Source organism: Cebus imitator, unplaced genomic scaffold, assembly GCF_001604975.1.
Source record: "Cebus imitator isolate Cc_AM_T3 unplaced genomic scaffold, Cebus_imitator-1.0 Scaffold192, whole genome shotgun sequence".
Classification (NCBI taxonomy): domain Eukaryota; kingdom Metazoa; phylum Chordata; class Mammalia; order Primates; family Cebidae; genus Cebus; species Cebus imitator.
Genome location: NW_016107507.1, coordinates 653,999 through 671,741, shown reverse-complemented (window position 1 = coordinate 671,741; position 17,743 = coordinate 653,999). Strand labels below are relative to the sequence as shown.

At 38.1% G+C, this 17,743-nt stretch overlaps 1 protein-coding gene across 3 annotated transcripts in view; it reads left to right on the top strand.

Moving 5' to 3' along the window:
• Positions 1-17,743, top strand: part of COG5 (component of oligomeric golgi complex 5) — a 368,077-nt gene that overhangs the window by 10,397 nt on the left and 339,937 nt on the right. For all 3 annotated transcript variants that reach the window (XM_017546917.2, XM_037745106.1, XM_017546916.2), the window contains exons 4-5: positions 4,236-4,290; positions 4,391-4,460. In XM_017546917.2, the coding sequence (XP_017402406.1) occupies positions 4,236-4,290; positions 4,391-4,460 (125 nt within the window). The remainder of the gene's footprint in view (positions 1-4,235; positions 4,291-4,390; positions 4,461-17,743) is intronic.

Below are 17,743 nucleotides of genomic sequence, written 5' to 3'. Positions count from 1 at the left end.
TTCTTGTCTCACTTTGTTTGTGGTAATGACCTTCAGTTCTATCCATGTTGCTGAATAGGACATGATTTCATTTCTGTTTTTGTGGCTGTGTAGTATCCATGATATATAGGTACCACTTTTTTTTTAATCTAATTAACTGTTTACGGGTACCTAGGTTGATTCTATGTCTTTGCTATTGTGAATAGTGCTGTGATGAATGTATAAATGCATGTGTCATTTTGGTAGAAAAATTTATTTTCTTTTGAATGTATATCTAGTAACAAGATTGCTGGGTCGAATGGTAGTTCTGAGTTATTTGAGAAATCACCAAACTGCTTCCCACGGTGGCTGTACTTTCCCACCAAGAGCATTTAAGCATTCCCTTTTCTTAGCAGCCTCACACGCATCTGTTATTTTTTTGACTTTTTAACAATAGTTGTTCTGAATGGTGTGAGATGGTATCTCATTGTGGCTTTGATTTGCATTTCTCTGATGATTGGTGATGCTGAGCATTTTTTTTTTCATGTGTTTGTTGCCCGCATGTATGTCTTCTTTTGAGAAATGTCTCTTCATGTCTTTTGCCCACTTTTTAATGGAGTTGTGTTTTTGCTTGTTGAATTAAGTTTCTGATAAATTCTGGATATTAGACCTTTGTCAGATGCATAGTTTGCGAATATTTCACCCATCCTGTAGGTTTTCTCTTTATTGTTTATAGTTTATTTGGCTGTGCAGAAACTCATTAGTTTTAATTGTTTTTAAATCTCATAATATTTTTATGGATTTCTGAGAGCAAGTAGTATTTTAATGGCAATTTTTAAAACATGCTACTTTTTTATTTGTAACAATTTATAAGGATGGCATGGTAGTACATTGAGTGTGTATAGGTCTAGATGAATCACCACAACAGAAATATTTCTCATTTTGGTTTTTAAATATGTGTTTGTTTTATAATATGCTTGTTTTCCCAGAATGATCTTCAAAGATGGAAATAATTGAAAGACACTGCTAGACTGAATTGCAGTGATTATCTCTTGTATGAGTGTGTAGCGTACAAAGGCTGGCTATTCCTATGATCATCTCAGAATATTCACTAAATTATTTAAAAATAAAAGATTGAAGTGTAGGCCAGGGGGCAGTGGCTCACGCCTGTAATCCCAGCACTCTGGGAGGCCAAGGTAGGAGGTTCACTTGAGCCCAGAGTTCAAGACCAGCCTGAGCAACATAGTGAGACTCTGCCTCTGTAAAAAATAAAAACTTAGACTGGCATGGTGGTACATGTTTCTAGTCCCAGCTGCTTGGGAGGCTGATGTAGTAGGATCACTTGAGCCCAAGAGTTTGAGTCTGTGGTCGGCTGTGATCATGTCCCTGCCCTCCAGCCTAGGTGGCAGAGCAAGACCCTAGACCCTGTCTCAAAAAATAACTGAAAAACATGAAGTATGAATTGGTTAGTATTCATTTTAGCATGATGTATCTATTACCAGAATATTATTTTGAGATGCTGAAAAATAAGTGTGGTATATGTATATATTACAAAAATTGATTATTACTCTGACTTCTACTTCATCTGTTTTTTTCCCCTAAATATGTAATTTTTTTTTTTTTTTTTACCATGTAAGTAGTTTGGAGATATGTTTATTAAGCCTGTTTTATTTTAAAATGTTCTCTTTTAAAAAAAATCCTTCCAAATATTACTTTGAGAATTTGCTAGTTTTCAGAAAGCTATAGCAATAGAGTTTCTGTTCTCATGGAATTTTGGAGGAATATTTATTAAGCTTCTTTTTGTTAAAAAGTGGTAGCCTCATTCATTTATTTGTTCATTCAGGCAATCAAATGTTAATTGAGAACTTGTTAAGTAGTAGACATCTGTGAGCGATAGACAAAGTCATTGTCCTTTTGGAACTATGTTCTGGTCCAGGAGGTAGATTAAAAAAAAAAAATACAGATAGAAAATAGGGCTGGGCACAGTGGATCATGCTTGTAATTCATGCCTGTAATCCCAGTTTCTTCTGGATACTGAGTCATGAGAATCACTTGAGCCTGGGAAGGGAAGGTTGTAGTGAGCTGAGATGACACCACTGCACTCCAACCTGGGCAATAGAGTAAGAACTATCTCAGAAAACAGAAAAATTTTGTTTGTAAATTCTATAGAGAAAATAAAATGGGTGATGGGGATGGATGAAGGGGAGGGAAGGCCTTTTTGAGAAGGTGAGATTTGAGCCAAGATCTAAGTGATAAGAAGGAGCTATCATGTAAAGATTTGAGGAGAAAACTGTTACTAGATTAGCCTAGGGAACAATTAATGGGAAAGCAGGAATTAACTTGGCATGTTTTGGGGGGCAGAAAGTAGCCCAGAATGGCTGATGTTTAGTGAAGGAGGGAGAGAATCAAATCAAGTTCTTAGGGAGGAATTTCGATTTAATTCTAAATGCAATGGCAAACACATTGGAAGAGTTTAATCAGGTTATTGTATGATGGTATTAATACTCTGAATAGTTTACTCTGATAGCTCTATGCAAAAAGGCAAGGGTAGAATCAGGGACACTAGTTTGGAAGCTATTTGATGGTGCCTTGGATTAGAGTTGTGGCAGATGGAGTAAAAAGTAGTAAGAGCGAAATTCTGTCTCAAAAAAATAAAATAAAATAAAATAAAGTAGGCAGAGCTGATAGGGTTTGTTGATGGGAGATGAAAGAGCTGATGGAAAAAAGTCACCATGAGTGATTCCAAGGATTTTGGTTTCAAAAATTGGATAGATGATGGTATGAGTAATTGAGATGTCAAAGCCTAGAGAGAAGTGTGATTTTTGATGGGTTACTGGTAGGGCATAACCTATCTTGGGTATCTTAAATTTGATGTAACAGTACAGGGGAAGAGAGAGAAAGAGGACAGAGAGACAGGGAAGAAATGAGAACATAGGCAGATCCAAAGAAAATCTTTCTACATAGGTGTGTGTGTGTGTATGTGTGTGTGTGTGTGTGTGTGTGTGTGTGTAAAATCAGTATTTTATTGAACAAGTACTATTTAAAACTTTGGGATTGAATGAAATCCCTGAAAGATTGTAGATGGAGAAGAGCACATATCTGAGAATCATGTCTTGGGATACTCTAGCATGTAGAGGTCTGATAGAGGAGAAGTGGGAACAACTAACGAGATAAGAGGAAACCCAGGAAGTGTGATGATTTGGAAGCCTAGACAAAAAATGTTGTAGAAAGGGAGCAGTCAGCTGCTGTGAATTTCTGAGAGCTTGAACAAGGTTAAGACAGAACTAGCAATAGAATTTGGCAACTTGTAGATTTCTGGTAACCTTGATAAGATCTGTTTTGGTGGAGTATTGGTGAAAACCTATTGAAACTGAGTTGTGGAGAGAATATGATGTAAGAAAATAGTTATAAGTAATGGCAGTTTATTCTTGGCAGTTTATGGTGAATACACCACAAAACCAGCAGAAAAGTAGAAATCTTGGGTTCAGAGATGATTCTATTGGACTGAACTGTATTATTGTATACTTGTATGCTGATAGGAATGCTTATTGGTTCTAATATTCATTTAAAATATGACAACGTGTCTATACTTTAATTACTAATGGAATACTGTGCTTTGAAAACATCTATGCCAATTGGATATAGAAACTGAATTTTAAAGAATGTCATTCTAAATAATTAAATGTCTGCACTAACAGAAGCCTAAATAATAAAATTTAAGCTTGATCTTTCTGAAAATATTTTTCCAATTTTATGAAAATTTCCTCATGTTGTAAGCCTAGGGAGTTAAAGAATAAGCTGTGGACTATTGTTTTAATATGGGAGTGATGAGGCAAAGAGGGTATCATGGAGGATCACTCATAGTTTTTTGGTATTAAAATATACAAACAGAAAATTTATTGTTTTTTAGCATGTTAAAACATAAAATTCAGTGGCATTAAGTACACTTACAATGTTGTACAACCATCCTCAGTATTTAGGTCCAGAACTTTTCCATTACCCCAAATGGAAACCCCATATCCATTAAGCAGTCAGTTCATAACCAGTCATAACCTGTCAGGCTTCTTTTGTGAGGGAAAGATTGGAGCAGGAGACCAGTTACAGGCTTTTACAACAGTGTGGGTAAAACATATTGGTTGCTTGGATTAGGATAGTGACAGTAAAAGTTAAAATTACATATGTATATGTTTTCTTTTAATTTAACTTTTTAAAGTTAAATTAAAAGTTCGGTGCCTTGTAAATTTGTAAAGCTAATGTAAGCTGTTATGTTTTCCTAGGTGTTCTTCAGATGATGCAGACGAGAATTGGGGCTTTACAGGGAGCTGTTGATAGGTACTGTTCTTAATTGTACAAATAAATGGAATGGGAAGATTTTTATCTGTTGATATTTTGAAAATGATTTTCTTCTCACTCCTCTCCTTTTTTCCTTTAGGATAAAAGCAAAAATTGTTGATCCATACAATAAGATAGTTGCCCGTACTGCACAACTAGCAAGACTTCAGGTAGTTTCTTACTTTTATTTCTTTATACTTTATTATTCATTTTGTTTTCTAAGTGGGCAAAATTTAAGAGTATGAGTTTTGAAGAAGTATGGGAATGCAAACAGAAGGTAAGAGAAGAGAGGAAAAATACTAAAAAGCTTTAAGATGTCTAGCTCAAAAAATAAAAACCTAAAGTAAATTCTTACCACTGTCATTGCAGTATATAATTGTTTACTAACTTATGTCTTCTTCAACTTCCTTCATCAATATTTTATAGCTTTCAGTGTATAGATGCTTCACCTCCCTGGTTAAATTTATTTCCAACTTTTTTTTTTTTTTCTGTAGCTATTGTAAATGGGAAATGGTATTGTTTTCCAGATTATTTCTTTGGATAGTTTGCTGTTAGTGTTTAGAAATGCTGCTGATTTTTGTATGTTGATTTTGTATCCTCTGACTTTATGCATTTATTCCAGCACTCTTGGCAGTGTCTTTAGGGTCCTTTATCTAATTTTCTATGTAAAGGATCATGCTGTCTGCAAACAGGGACAATTTTACTTCCTTTTAGGTTTGGATGCCTTTTATTTCTCTCTTGCCTGATGGCTCTGGTCAGGACTTCCAGTGCTATGTTGAACAGTGATGGTGAGAGTGCACATCCTTGTCTTGTTCCTGATATAAGATGACAAGCTTTCAACTTTTTACTGTTGATTATGATGTTAGTTGTGGGCTTGTCATATATGGCCTTTATTGTGTTGAGGTACATTCCTTCTATAGCAGTTTTTTTGAGTTTTTAACATGATGTGCTGTTTAATTTTATCAAGTACCTTTTCTGCATCTATCCAAGTGATCATATGGCTTTTGTCTTTCTTTCTGTTAATGTGGTGTATCATTTGATTTGCACATGTTGAAACATCCTTGTTACCACAGATAAATCTCACTTGATCATGGTGAGTGATTCTTCTAATGTGGTATTGAATTCGATTGGCTAGTATTTTGTTGAGGATTTTGTATCTTTGTTGATCAGGATTATTGACTTGGAATTTTCTTTTCAGTGTCGTTGTCTGGCATTGAGAGAAGTGTAACACTGGCCTAATAAAATGAGTTTAGATGTATTTTTCCATCTTTGATTTTTTTAGAGAGAGTTCTAGAAGAATTGGTATTTTCGTTTAAATGTTTGGAAGAATTCAACAGTAAAGCCATCAAGTTCTGGGCTTTCCTTTGTTGGGAGACCTTTTATTACTGATTTAATCTCTGTACTCATTATTGATCTGTTCAGATTTTGTTTCTTTATGGTTCAATTTTTGTAAGTTGTATATGTCTAGAAATGTATGTTTCTTCTAAGTTATCCAATTTGTTGGCATATAATTATTCGTAGTAATTTCTTATAATTCTTTATATTTTTGTAATACCAGTTAAAATGTTTCCTTTTTCATTTCTGGTTTTATTTGAGACATCTTTTTCCTTAGACTAGCTAAAGCTTTATTGAATTTATTTATCTTTTCAAAAAACTAACTCTTATAGCCGGGCGTGGTGACATGTCTGTAGTCCCAGATACTTGAGAGGCTGAGGCAGAAGAATTGCTTGAGTCTGGGAGGTGGAAGTTGTAGTGAGCTGAAATCGTGCCACTGAAGTCCAGCCTGGGCAACAGAGTGGGACCTTGTCTCAAAGAAAATACCAAAAACCAAAAAACAAACCAAAAACACACAACTCTTAGTTTTATTAATCTTTATTGTTTTCCTAGTCTATATTTAATTTATTTCTGCCCTGATCTTTATCATTTTCTTCCTTCTACTAACTTCGGGCTTTGTTTTTTTTCTAGTTCTTGAGGTTTAATGTTAGGTTATTTATTTGAAATCTTTTTTGATGTAGACATTTATTGCTGTAAACTTTCTTCTTTGAACTGCTTTTGCCGCATCCCATAACTTTTGGTATGTTGTATGTCTTTTCATTTGTCTCAAGATATTTTAAAATTTCTAATTTCTTTTTTGTCCATTGGTTGCTCATGAGCATGGTTTATTTTTTTGAGAATTTTTTGGTGGATTTTTCGAAATCCATCCTGTTATTGATTTCTAGTTTAATACCATTGTGGTTGGAAAAGATATTTGATATGATCTCAGTCTTCTTAAGTTTATTAAATCTTATTTTGTGGTCTAACATATGGTCTATCCTGAAAAAAGTTCCATGTGCATTTGAAAGAGTATGTATTCTGCCGCTATTGGGTGGAATGTTCTATATTTCGGTTTATTTGGTCTAGAGTGTAATTAAAGTCTGTTGTTTCAGTATTGATTTGTTTTCTTTCTTTCTTTCTTTCTTGAGATGGAATCTTACTCTGTCACCCAGGCTAGAGTGCAGTGGCCTGATCTCTTCTCACTGCAACCCCCGCCTCCCAGGTTCAGGCTATTCTCCTGCCTCAGCCTCCTGAGTGGCTGGGATTACAGGCACCTGCCACCATGCCTGACTAATTTTTGTTATTTTAGTAGATGGCGATTTTCCATGTTGTCCAGGCTGGTCTTGAACTCCTGACCTCAGGTGATCTGTTCACCTTGGCATCCCCAAGTGCTGGGATTACAGATGTGAGCCACTGTAGCCGGCAGTTTTCTTTCAGCACTTTGAATAGATCATCCCTGTCTCTCCTGACTTATAGGATTTATACTGGGAAATCTGTTCATAGCCATCTTGGAATTCCTTTTTATGTGATATGCTTTTCTCTTGCTGCTTTCAAGATCCTTTCTGTTTTTGATTTTTAACAATTCGATGTAATATATCTTAGTGTAGTCTTCTTTGCCATGAACCTGATTGGAGATCTTTGAGCTTCCTATACCTGGATATTTTTTATCTTTCCACAGATTTGGGGAGTTTTTGTTACTATTTTTTACACTTGATCTTAGCCAAAAGGCCGAGAAGCGATTACTATTTTTTAAAATAAAGTTTCTTCTCTCTCTGCTCCTTCTGGGATACTCACAATATATGAGTTGGTTTATTTGATGGTATTACATAATTCTCACAGGCTTTCTTCACTCTTTTTTTTTTTTTTTTTTTGAGACGGAGTTTCGCTCTTATTACCCAGGCTGGAGTGCAATGGCGCAATCTCAGTTCACCGCAACCTCCGCCTCCTGGGTTCAGGCAATTCTCTTGTCTCAGCCTCCTGAGTAGCTAGGATTACAGGCACGCACCACCGTGCCCAGCTGATTTTTTTGTATTTTTAGTAGAGATGGGGTTTCACCATGTTGACCAGGATGGTCTCGATCTCTTGACCTCGTGATCCACCCGCCTCGGCCTCCCAAAGTGCTGGGATTACAGGCGTGAGCCACCGCGCCCAGCCCCACTCTTTTTCTTTTTTCTTTTTGTTCCTCTGACTGGATCATTTCAAGTAACCCCTTTTCAAGCTCACTGATTCTTTTGTTTGTTGAGTCTATTGTTGAAGCTCTCTGGAATTTTTTTAGTTCAGTCATTGTGTTCTATAGCTCTATAATTCAGTTTGGTTCTTTCTTTTATGGTTTCTGTTTTTTTGTTGAACTTCCTATTTTGTTTATTGTTTTCCTGATTTTGTATACTTGTCTAGTTGTATTTCCTTGTAGTTCATGGAGTTTTAAAAAAATGATTATTTTGAGTTATTTGTCAGGCAACTCATAAACCTCAATTTTTTTTAATGTTGGTTTTTTTTAATGTTGGTTTTTTTAATGTTGGTTTAATGTGATATGTTTTCCTGATAGTGATTCTTGTCGCCTTGTGTTGGGGCCAGCACATTTGAAGAAGTAGGAACTTATTCCACTCTTTTCAGACTGGCTCTGGCTGGGAAAGTTCTATACCAGCTAACTTGACCAGAGATTTGGCTAGCTTTCTGGTGTGGTCTGTGGGCAGGCTTACTGCTGGTGTCTTCAGGCAGGCTGTCGTACCTAGGTCAGCAGGTGCACAGGAGGGTCCATGAGGTTTGGTCTGCAGACTATATTTACTGGGGCAAATGTGGGTCATGAGTTGGCTGGACCAGACTTAGATCCAGGGTCCACAGTGCCACCTGGCCCCCTGTGGAGTTAGACCCATTGACTAGTAGGGCCCTAGTCCACAAGAGCTGGTCTGAAGCCTGGTTCCTCAGGAGTTGACCTGGCACTGGGACTGGCCTTGAACTTGAATTTGCAGCAGTCAGTTGCTGGAATGGGCCTGGCACCTGGGACCATGGGGATGGGCCTGGAGCCTGAGTCCACAATGCGTGGCTTGGCACTGGGGTGGGCCTGAAGCCTCTGAGTCAGGCCTGGGTCCTGGGTTTACCAGAGTTAGCCTAGAGTTTGGGTTTGGAAGGGTGGTCCTGGAGCCTTGGTTTGCTCAAGTAAGCCTGGACTCTGGGTCCACTGAAGGCTGGGGTCTGTGGGTGCTTGCTTTGTGCCTAGAGCCATGAGGGTCTATATGGAGGCTGGGTGAGTGAGTGCTGGCCTGGAGGCTGGGTCCACAAGGGCTTGCCTGGAGGCTGGACCACTGAGGCAGGTATGAGTCATTTGGGCTTGGGGGCTGGCCTGGCACTAGGTTCTGCTGGGATGAGCCTGGATCTTGAGTTTGCCAGAGGAGGCTGGGTTCAGCTGGAATGGGTCTGGACCCTGGGTCTGCCAGAGGAGCCTGGACTTTGTGTCTGCTGGAGTGTGGGGCTGCAGGGGCTAACTTGGAATGTAGACTCCTAGGGCAGGCCTAGAGCCTGGGTCTGTGGGTGCTGGTCTGGTGTCTGAGGCCACAGGTGCCAACCTGATGCTGGGTCAGGCCTGGTGTTTGGGGCAATGTGGGCTCGTCTGGAGCATGATGCTTCAGGGGCTGGCCTGATACTGGAAGTCTGTGTGCTAATATTAACTAGGGCTACCCTAAAGTCGAGCTATGTTGGGTTACTTGGTGCTGAGTTGGGCCTAGAGCTGCAGGGGCCAACGTGGAGCCTGAGTTGGGATGAGCCTGAAGCTGACAGTTGGTCTGGGGCCTTGGGTCACTGGGGGCAGCCTGGTAGTGGACTAGGCCAGGTAATGTAGTCTGGAAGTACTGGCCTGAAATTGGGATGTGGCAGCCTGCCCAGCATCATTTTAATGGGGCACACCTGGTGTCAGGGACTGAGGCAAAGTCCAAGGCTCAATTCTTTCTCTTTTCTTTATTCAGTGAGTATCTGTCTCCTTGCTAGCTGCCTGGTATTGGGGGACACAGATAATGTGACATTGTCCTTCTGACTCGCTTCATTGTGTCTCTTTTTTTCTGTGCTATCTTCAGGTGCTATAATGTTTCACCTGGTTTCTTTAACTTATGTGAAGATACTTTCATGTATGGTTAGTGGTTCAAATTAATAATGTGTCTGCAAGCTGGAGTCCTGGAGAGTCTTCCTCTGCCACCTTACTAATCACATTGATTTTTGTAACTAAAAATTGTGCTCTCCTACCCTGTTTTTTTTGAAAGTAGTATCCTTTTTCAGATTCATCCATATGTTTGCTTTTTTATTTCTGTTTTTGTTTTGAGACAGAGTTTTGCTCTGCCACCTAGGTTGGAGTGCAGTGGAGCGAATTTGGCTCACTGCAGCCTCCACCTCCCTGGTTCACGGGTTCTACTGCCTTAGCCTCCTGAGTAGCTGGGATTATAGGTACCTGCCACCACATTTGACTATTTTTTTTTTTTGTTGTTGTGTTTTTAGTAGAAACAGGGTTCACCATGTTGGCCAGGCTGGTCTCGAACTCCTGACCTCAAGTGATCCACCTTCCTCAGCCTCCCAAAGTGCTGGGATTACAGGTATGAGCCACCATGCCCATCTTTGCTTGTTGTTTTGCTTCATTTTTATTGCTGTAGAATATGTCATTATATGAATATTCTGCTTAAGGACTTTGGATTGTTTCCAGATTGAGATCATGTTGAATAATACAGCTATGAAAGTTTTTTAATAAATATATGTTTTCTCATGCTAATTCCCTTTTCTGTAAGTTATATCCTGGGAATGAGATTTCTGGGCTGTAGGGTTTCTGATTTTCGACTTTATGAGATAATGCCAAAATATTTTACCAAATGGTTATACCACATGTGCTGTCAGTATATGAGAGTTCCTTTTGGTTTGTGTCCCTGCCAACACTGTTGTCAGACTTGTTAGTATTTGCTAACGTTTTAGGTGTGTGGTGGTATCTTGTTGTTTTTTGAAGGAGTAATTACTAAGGAGATTGAACCCCTTGTAAGTCATCTATTATGTGTATTTCAGATATCCCTGTGCCTACCTTTTTGTTTCTCCTTCTCTCTCATGTGTTGTTGGAGAGAAGTTAAATTTATCTAAGTTTTCTTTTATGGTTAGTTCTCTTTTATGAAAAATTCTCACAGGAGAACTTTCTCTACCTTAAAATTATGAAGGTATTGTATATTGCCTTAAAAACCTGTGTTGTTTTGTCTCATATGTTTAGATAATCTACTTGGATTTGCTTATAAATTTGCTAATCTTTTTTTTCAAGTGTCTAATCTATTATTAATCCCATTCTGTGTGTTTTAAAATTTTACATAATGTGATTTTCATCTCTAGTATTTACATTTGTCTTTTTATATCTTCTGTTTCTGTTATGACGTTTACATTTCAATTTCATTTATATACATACATATACATACACACACACGTGTATATATATATTTTTTGAGACAGGATCTCACTCTGTCACCCAGGTTGGAGTGCAGTGGTGTGATCTCAACTCACTGCAATCTCCGCCTCCCAGGCCCAAGCTACCCTCCTACCTCTGCCTCCTGAGTAGCTGAGACTATAGGCCTACACCACCACACCCAGCTAAGTTTTGTATTTTTTGTAGAGACCGGGTTTTGTCATGTTGCCCAGGCTGGTCTCGAACTCCTGAGGTGAAGCATCCCACCTGTGTCAGCCTCCCAAAGTACTGGGATTATAAGCATAGGCCACTGTGTCTGGCCAACATTTATGTGTTCATTTACCTTCTTAAGCATACATTTTTATAAATTTTTTTTTTCTTTTTTGAGATGGAGTCCCGCTCTGTTGCCGAGGCTGGAGTGCAGTGGCACAGTGTCGGCTCACTGCAATGTCTGCCTCCCGGGTTCAGATGATTCTCCTGCTTAAACCTCCTGAGTAGTTGGGATTACAGGTGTGTGCCACCACACCTAGCTAAAATTTGTTTTTGAGTAGAGTTGGGGTTTCACCATGTTGGCCAGGCAAGTCTCCAATTCCTGACCTCAGGTGATTTGCACACCTCAGGCTCCCAAAATGCTAGGATTACAGGAGTGAGCCACTGTGCCCAGCCTATAAAATATATTTTAACATGTAGTTCTTAATTATTTCTAGGTTTGTTTTTGTTGATTGACTTTTCTTGTTATGGGCCTTATGTGTTTTGGCTCTTTACATTCCTGGTAATTTTTTATTGGCTATTGGAAATGTGTGCTATATGTTTAGGGTTCCTAGATTATTTAAAATTTCATTTCAGTAGTGTTGGACTTTTTTCTGGTTCACACTTAAGTTGCTTGGAATCAGTTTGATCTTTTGAAAAAAATATAATTGAAAAAAATTTTTTTTTTTTTTTGAGATAGGGCCATGCTGTCTGTCACTTGGGCTGGAGAATAGTGGGGCAGTCTTGGCTCACCATAACCTCCAACTGCTGGGCTCAGGCAATCCTCCTGTCCCAGCCTCCCAGGTAGCTGGGTCTACAGGAGCACACTACCATGCCTAGCTATTTATTTTTATTTTTATTTTTTGTAGGGATGGGAGTCTCACCGTGTTGCCTAGGCTGGTCTCAAACTCCTGGCCTCAAGTGATGCTTCTACCCTGGCCTCCCAAAATGGAGGGATTACAGCGTTGAGCCACCACTGATCTTTTTGAGATTGAGTTTTAGTACAGGTCCAAAACAGCCTTTAGCCTGGGGCTAGTTTAGCCTCGTTTACTATTAGGTCTTTCTACTGTGGTTGGTGGGAACATGTGTGAGCTCTGTGAGTTGTTATCAGTATTTCTTTTCCTGTGCTTCCTCTCACACATGCACAGATTGGTACTCTGAAGACTTGAAGCTATTTTTCTGCTTATTTCCACAACCTCTTTTTTTGCAGCTTCTTTTTCTCCAATTCTCCGCCCACAAACACTAGCTTTTTTGGCTTTCTTGAAGTGTAATCTCTGCTTCCCAACTTCAGAGAGACTGTCATGCTCTGTTTCCCTTTCTTTCCCTTCCCTTTGCTGTGGCCTGAAAATTGTCTCCCAGTGTTAATCTGAGCCAGTTGTTAAGCTCATTTTCTTGTTTCTCTCAAAGATCACAGTTCTGTGTTTTCTGTTATCCAGCTATTGTCCAATTATTCGTTCCCATTGTCCTAAAATTATTTTGTGTATTTTGTTCAATTTTCTAGTTGTTTAAAATGGAAAGGTTGAACCCTATTCCATCATTGTTAGAAGTCACATTCATTAAAAATTGAGTTATAAGTTATGTACCATAAAATAATCACTTTAACATGTACAGTTCAGGAGTTTTTACTATATTCACAAGAATGTGTCTTGTGAATATATTCTATCTAATTTTGCTATAATATCATCTAATGCCAGAATATTTTCATTACTCAAAAAAGAAACTCTGTGCCCATTAGCAGTTACTCCCTATATCTATGTCTGTTCTCGAAGCTCGCCACCACTGATCTGCAGTCTTGCTTTTTGGATTTCCCTATTCAGGACATTTCATATAATGGATCATTTATTATGTGGCATTTGGCTTCTTAATGTAATGTTTTCAAGTTTCATCCATATTGTAGCATATGTCAGTACAGTAAGTTCTTAATGTCACTAGTAGGTTCTTGGAAACTACAATTTTAAGTAGAAGAACATACTGCAGGTCCTTGAATAACATGTCATTTTGTTGTAACACTGAGGAGGAAAAAAATAGGTGTTATTATATGTTGCTTTGTTGTTTTTTGAGACAGGGTTTGCTTTGTTATCTAGGCTGGAGTGTAGCCTCTTGAGTAGCTGGGACTACAGGCATGCACCACCATGGCCAGCTTTTTTTTTTTTTTTTTTTTTAGACAGGGTCTCACTATGTTGCCCAGACTGATTTCAGACTTCTGAACTCAAGTGATCCTTCTGCCTCAGACTCCCAAAGTGCTGAGATTATAGGTGTGAGCCCCCTGGTCCATTGTTTTCACTTTAAAGTCAGAAGAACCAGTTGATGATGTTTAATGAGGACTTAGGTACTTCATTCCTTTTTATGGTCAAATAATACATCATTATATGAACATATCACATTTTTGTGTATCCATTCAGTTTGTTTATCCTTTCATCAGTTGATGGATATTTAGGTGGTTTCTACTTTTTAACTATTTCAGATATACTGCTGTGAACAAACTTTGCATAAATAATATTTATGTGGACTTTTTTTTTTTTTTCCAAGTCTCTTGGGTATATGCCTGATAGCATATTATGCTAAGTAATATACTAATTCTGTGTTTAACATTTTGAGGAATGCCAAACTATTTCCAAGGCAGCTGAACTGTTTTCCATTGTTACCAACAATGTATGAAGATTCCAATTTCTCTATTTTTTTTTTATATTGCCATCTTATTGAAGGGGCATCATTGTATTGGGTACATACCTGAGATTGATTATCTCACAGCTACAGAAAACTAAGATGCAGATGCACAAATAGGTTCAGAGTGGAAGTTTAATAGGCAAAAGAAAGAGAAGAGCTCTCTCTGTTGCAGAGAGAAGGGTCCTGGAGAAACAGATTGCTGCTTCTATGATGAAATGCAGTGGGTTTTATAGACAAGCTTGAGGAGGCGGTGTCTAACTTACATAGTACATAAAAGATTGGTGGGACTAGGTTTGCTGTTTGCATAGCATATGAAAAAGCTGGCCGCCCCACTCTAATCTTTTATTATGAAGATTATCTACCTGGCTGGTGCCATGTTGTCTCCTCCTTTACGGTACACGTGGTGACAAAAGAGAAGATGGAGCCTCCATGTTGAACATACTTGGCTTCCGGGTAGCCGTTTTTTGTTGGCACAGCTGCTGGCATTCACCTGTGCAATTTCCAGCTTGCTTATCTATGTCTGCAGCTTGAGTTTTCAGGCTGTTCTTTGTTAGAAAAGAAATGATTTTGGGGCTGCTTTTTGTTAAAAGGGAAATTCTGCCAAGAAATCTGTTGTCCTTACTATCTTCCTAAATAATTTCTGTCTTCTGTATCATTATTGGGTATAGAGTGGTATCTGATTGTCATTTTGATTTGCATTTTCCTAATGACTAATGATATTGAGTATCTTCTATGGTGCCTTTTGGCCATTTATATATCTTTTTTGGAGAAATGTCTATTCACATAATCCTTTGCTCTGTTTTTTTCTTTCTTTTTTATTATACTTTAGGTTCTGGGATACATGTGCAGAACATGCAGGTTTGTTACATAGGTATACATGTGCCATGGTGGTTTGCTGCACCCACCAATCCGTCATCTACCTTAGGTATTTCTCCTAATGCTATCCCTCCCCTTGCTCCCCACCCACTGACAGGCCCCGGTGTGTGATGTTCCCCTTCCTGTGCCCATATTGTTCTCATTGGTCAGCTCCTACTATGAGTGAGAACATGCAGTGTTTGGTTTTCTATTCCTATGTTAGTTTGCTGAGAATGATGGTATCCAGCTTCATTCATGTCCCTGCAAAGGATATGAACTCATTCTTTTTACAGCTGTATAGTATTTGATGGTGTATATGTGCCACATTTTCTTTATCCAAATGGGCGTTTGAGTTGGTTTGAAGTATTTGCTATTGGGAATAGTGCTGCAATAAACATATGTGTGCATGTGTCTTTATATTAGAACGATTTATAATCCTTTGGGTATATACCTAGTAATGGGATTGCTGGGTCAAATGGTATTTCTCGTTCTAGATCCTTGAGGAATTACCACACTGTCTATCACAATGGTTGAACTAATTTACATTCCCACCAACAGTGTAAAAGCGTTCCTATTTCTCCACATCCTCTCCAGCATCTGTTGTCTCCTGACTTTTTAAATGATAGCCATTCTAACTGTTATGAGATGGTATCTCATTGTGGTTTTGATTTGCATTTCTCTAATGATTAGGGATAATGAGGTTTTTTTCATGTTTTTTGACCACATAAATGTCTTCTTTTGAAAAGTGTTCATATCCTTTGCCCACTTTTTGATGGGGTTTTTTTTCCTTGTAAATTTTTTTAAGTTCCTTGTACATTCTGGGTATTAGCCCTTTGTCAGATGGATAGATTGCAAACATTTTTTCTCTTTCTGTAGGTTGCTTGTTCACTCTGATTATAGTTTTTTTTTTTGCTGTGCAGAAGCTGTTTAGTTTAATTAGATCCCATTTGTCAATTTTGGCTTTTGTTGCCATTGCTTTTGGTGTTTTAGTCATGAAGTGTTTACCCATGCCTATGTCCTAAATGTATGGCCTAGGTTTTCTTCTAGGGTTTTTATGGTTTTAGGTCTTATATTTAAATCTTTAATCCATCTGGAGTTAATTCTAGTGTAAGGTGTAAGGAAGGGGTTCAGTTTCAGTTTTCCCAACAGCATTTATTAAATAGGGAACATTCAGGGAAACTGAATGTTTTCCCAACAGCATTTATTAAATAGGGAATCCTTTCCCCATTGTTTGTTTTTGTTAGGTTTGTCAAAGATCTGATGGTTGTAGATGTGTGGTGGCATTTCTAAGGCCTCTTTTCTGTTCCATTGATCTATATCTCTGTTTTGGTACCAGTACCATGCTGTTTTGGTTACTGTAGCGTTGTAGTATACTTTGATGTAACGTAGCATGATGCTTCCAGCTTTATTCATTTTGCTTAGAAGTGTCTTGGCTATATGGGTTCTTTTTTTGGTTTCATATGAAATTTAAAGTAGTTTTTTTTTCTAATTCTGTGAAGAAAGTCAATGGTAGCTTGATTGGAATAGCATTGAGTCTGTAAATTACTTTGGGCACTATGGCCATTTTCATGACATTGATTCTTCCTATGTATGAGCATGGAATGTTTTTCCTTTGTTTGTGTCCTCTCTAATTTCCTCGAGCAGTGAGTTTGTAGTTGTCCTTGAAGAAGTCCTTCACATCTCTTGTAAGTGGCATTCCTAGGTATTTTATTCTCTTTGTAGCAATTGTGAATAGGAGTTTGTTCATGTTTTGGCTCTCTGTTTGTCTGTTATTGGTATGTAGGAATGCTTGTGATTTTTGCACATTGATTTGTATCTTGCAACTTTGCTGAAGTTCCTTATCAGCTTAAGGAGTTTTTGGGCTGAGACATGGGGTTTTCTAAATATACAATCATGTCATCTGCAAACAGAGACAACTTCACTTCCCTTCTTCCTATCTGAATATCCTTTATTTCTTTCTCTTTCCTTATTGCCCTGGCCAGAACTTGAAATACTATGTTGAATAGGAGTGGTGAGAGAGGGCATCTTTGTCTTGTACTGGTTTTCAAAGGGAATGTTTCCAGCTTTTTGCCTGTTCAGTTTGATATTGGCTGGGGGTTTATCATAAATAGCTCTTATTATTTTGAGATACGTTCCATCAGTACCTAGTTTGTTGAGTGTTTTTAGCATGAAGGGATGTTGAATTTTATGGAAGACCGTTTATGTATCTGTTGAGATAATCGTGTGGTTTTTGTCATTGGTTCTGTTTATGTGATGGATTGTATTTATTGATATGCGTATATTGAACCAACATTGCATTGCAGGGATGATGCTGACTTGATCGTGTCAGATAAACTTTTCAATGTGCTGCTGGATACTGTTTGCCAGTATTTGATTGAGGATTTTTGTGTTGATGTTCATCAGGGATATTGGTCTGAAATTTTCCTTTTCTCTTGTGTCTCTTAGGTTTTGGTATCAGATTACCTCATAAAATGAATTGGGGAGGAGTCTCTTTTTTTCTGTAGTTTGGAAAAGTTTCAGAAGGAATGGTACCAGTTCCTCTTTGTACCTTTGGTAGAATTCGGTTGTGAATCTGTCTGATCCTGGACTTTTTTGGTTGGTAGGCTATTAATTACTGCCTTAACTTCAGCTCTTGTTATTGGTCTATTCAGGGATTCGACTTCTTTCTGACTTAGTCTTGGGAGGGTGTATGTGTCCAGGAATTTATCCATTTCTTTTAGATTTTCTAGTTTATTTGCATAGAGGTGTTTATAGTATTCTCTCATGGTTGTTTGTATTCTTGTGGGATTGGTGGTGATCTGCCCTTTATCATTTTTTGTTGTGATTCTTCTCTCTTTTCTTCTTTCTTAGTCTGGCTAGCACTCTGTTTTGTTAATCATTTCAAAAAACCAGCTCCTGAATTCATTGATTTTTTTTTTTTTTTGACGTTTTTTTCATGTCTTTATCTCCTTC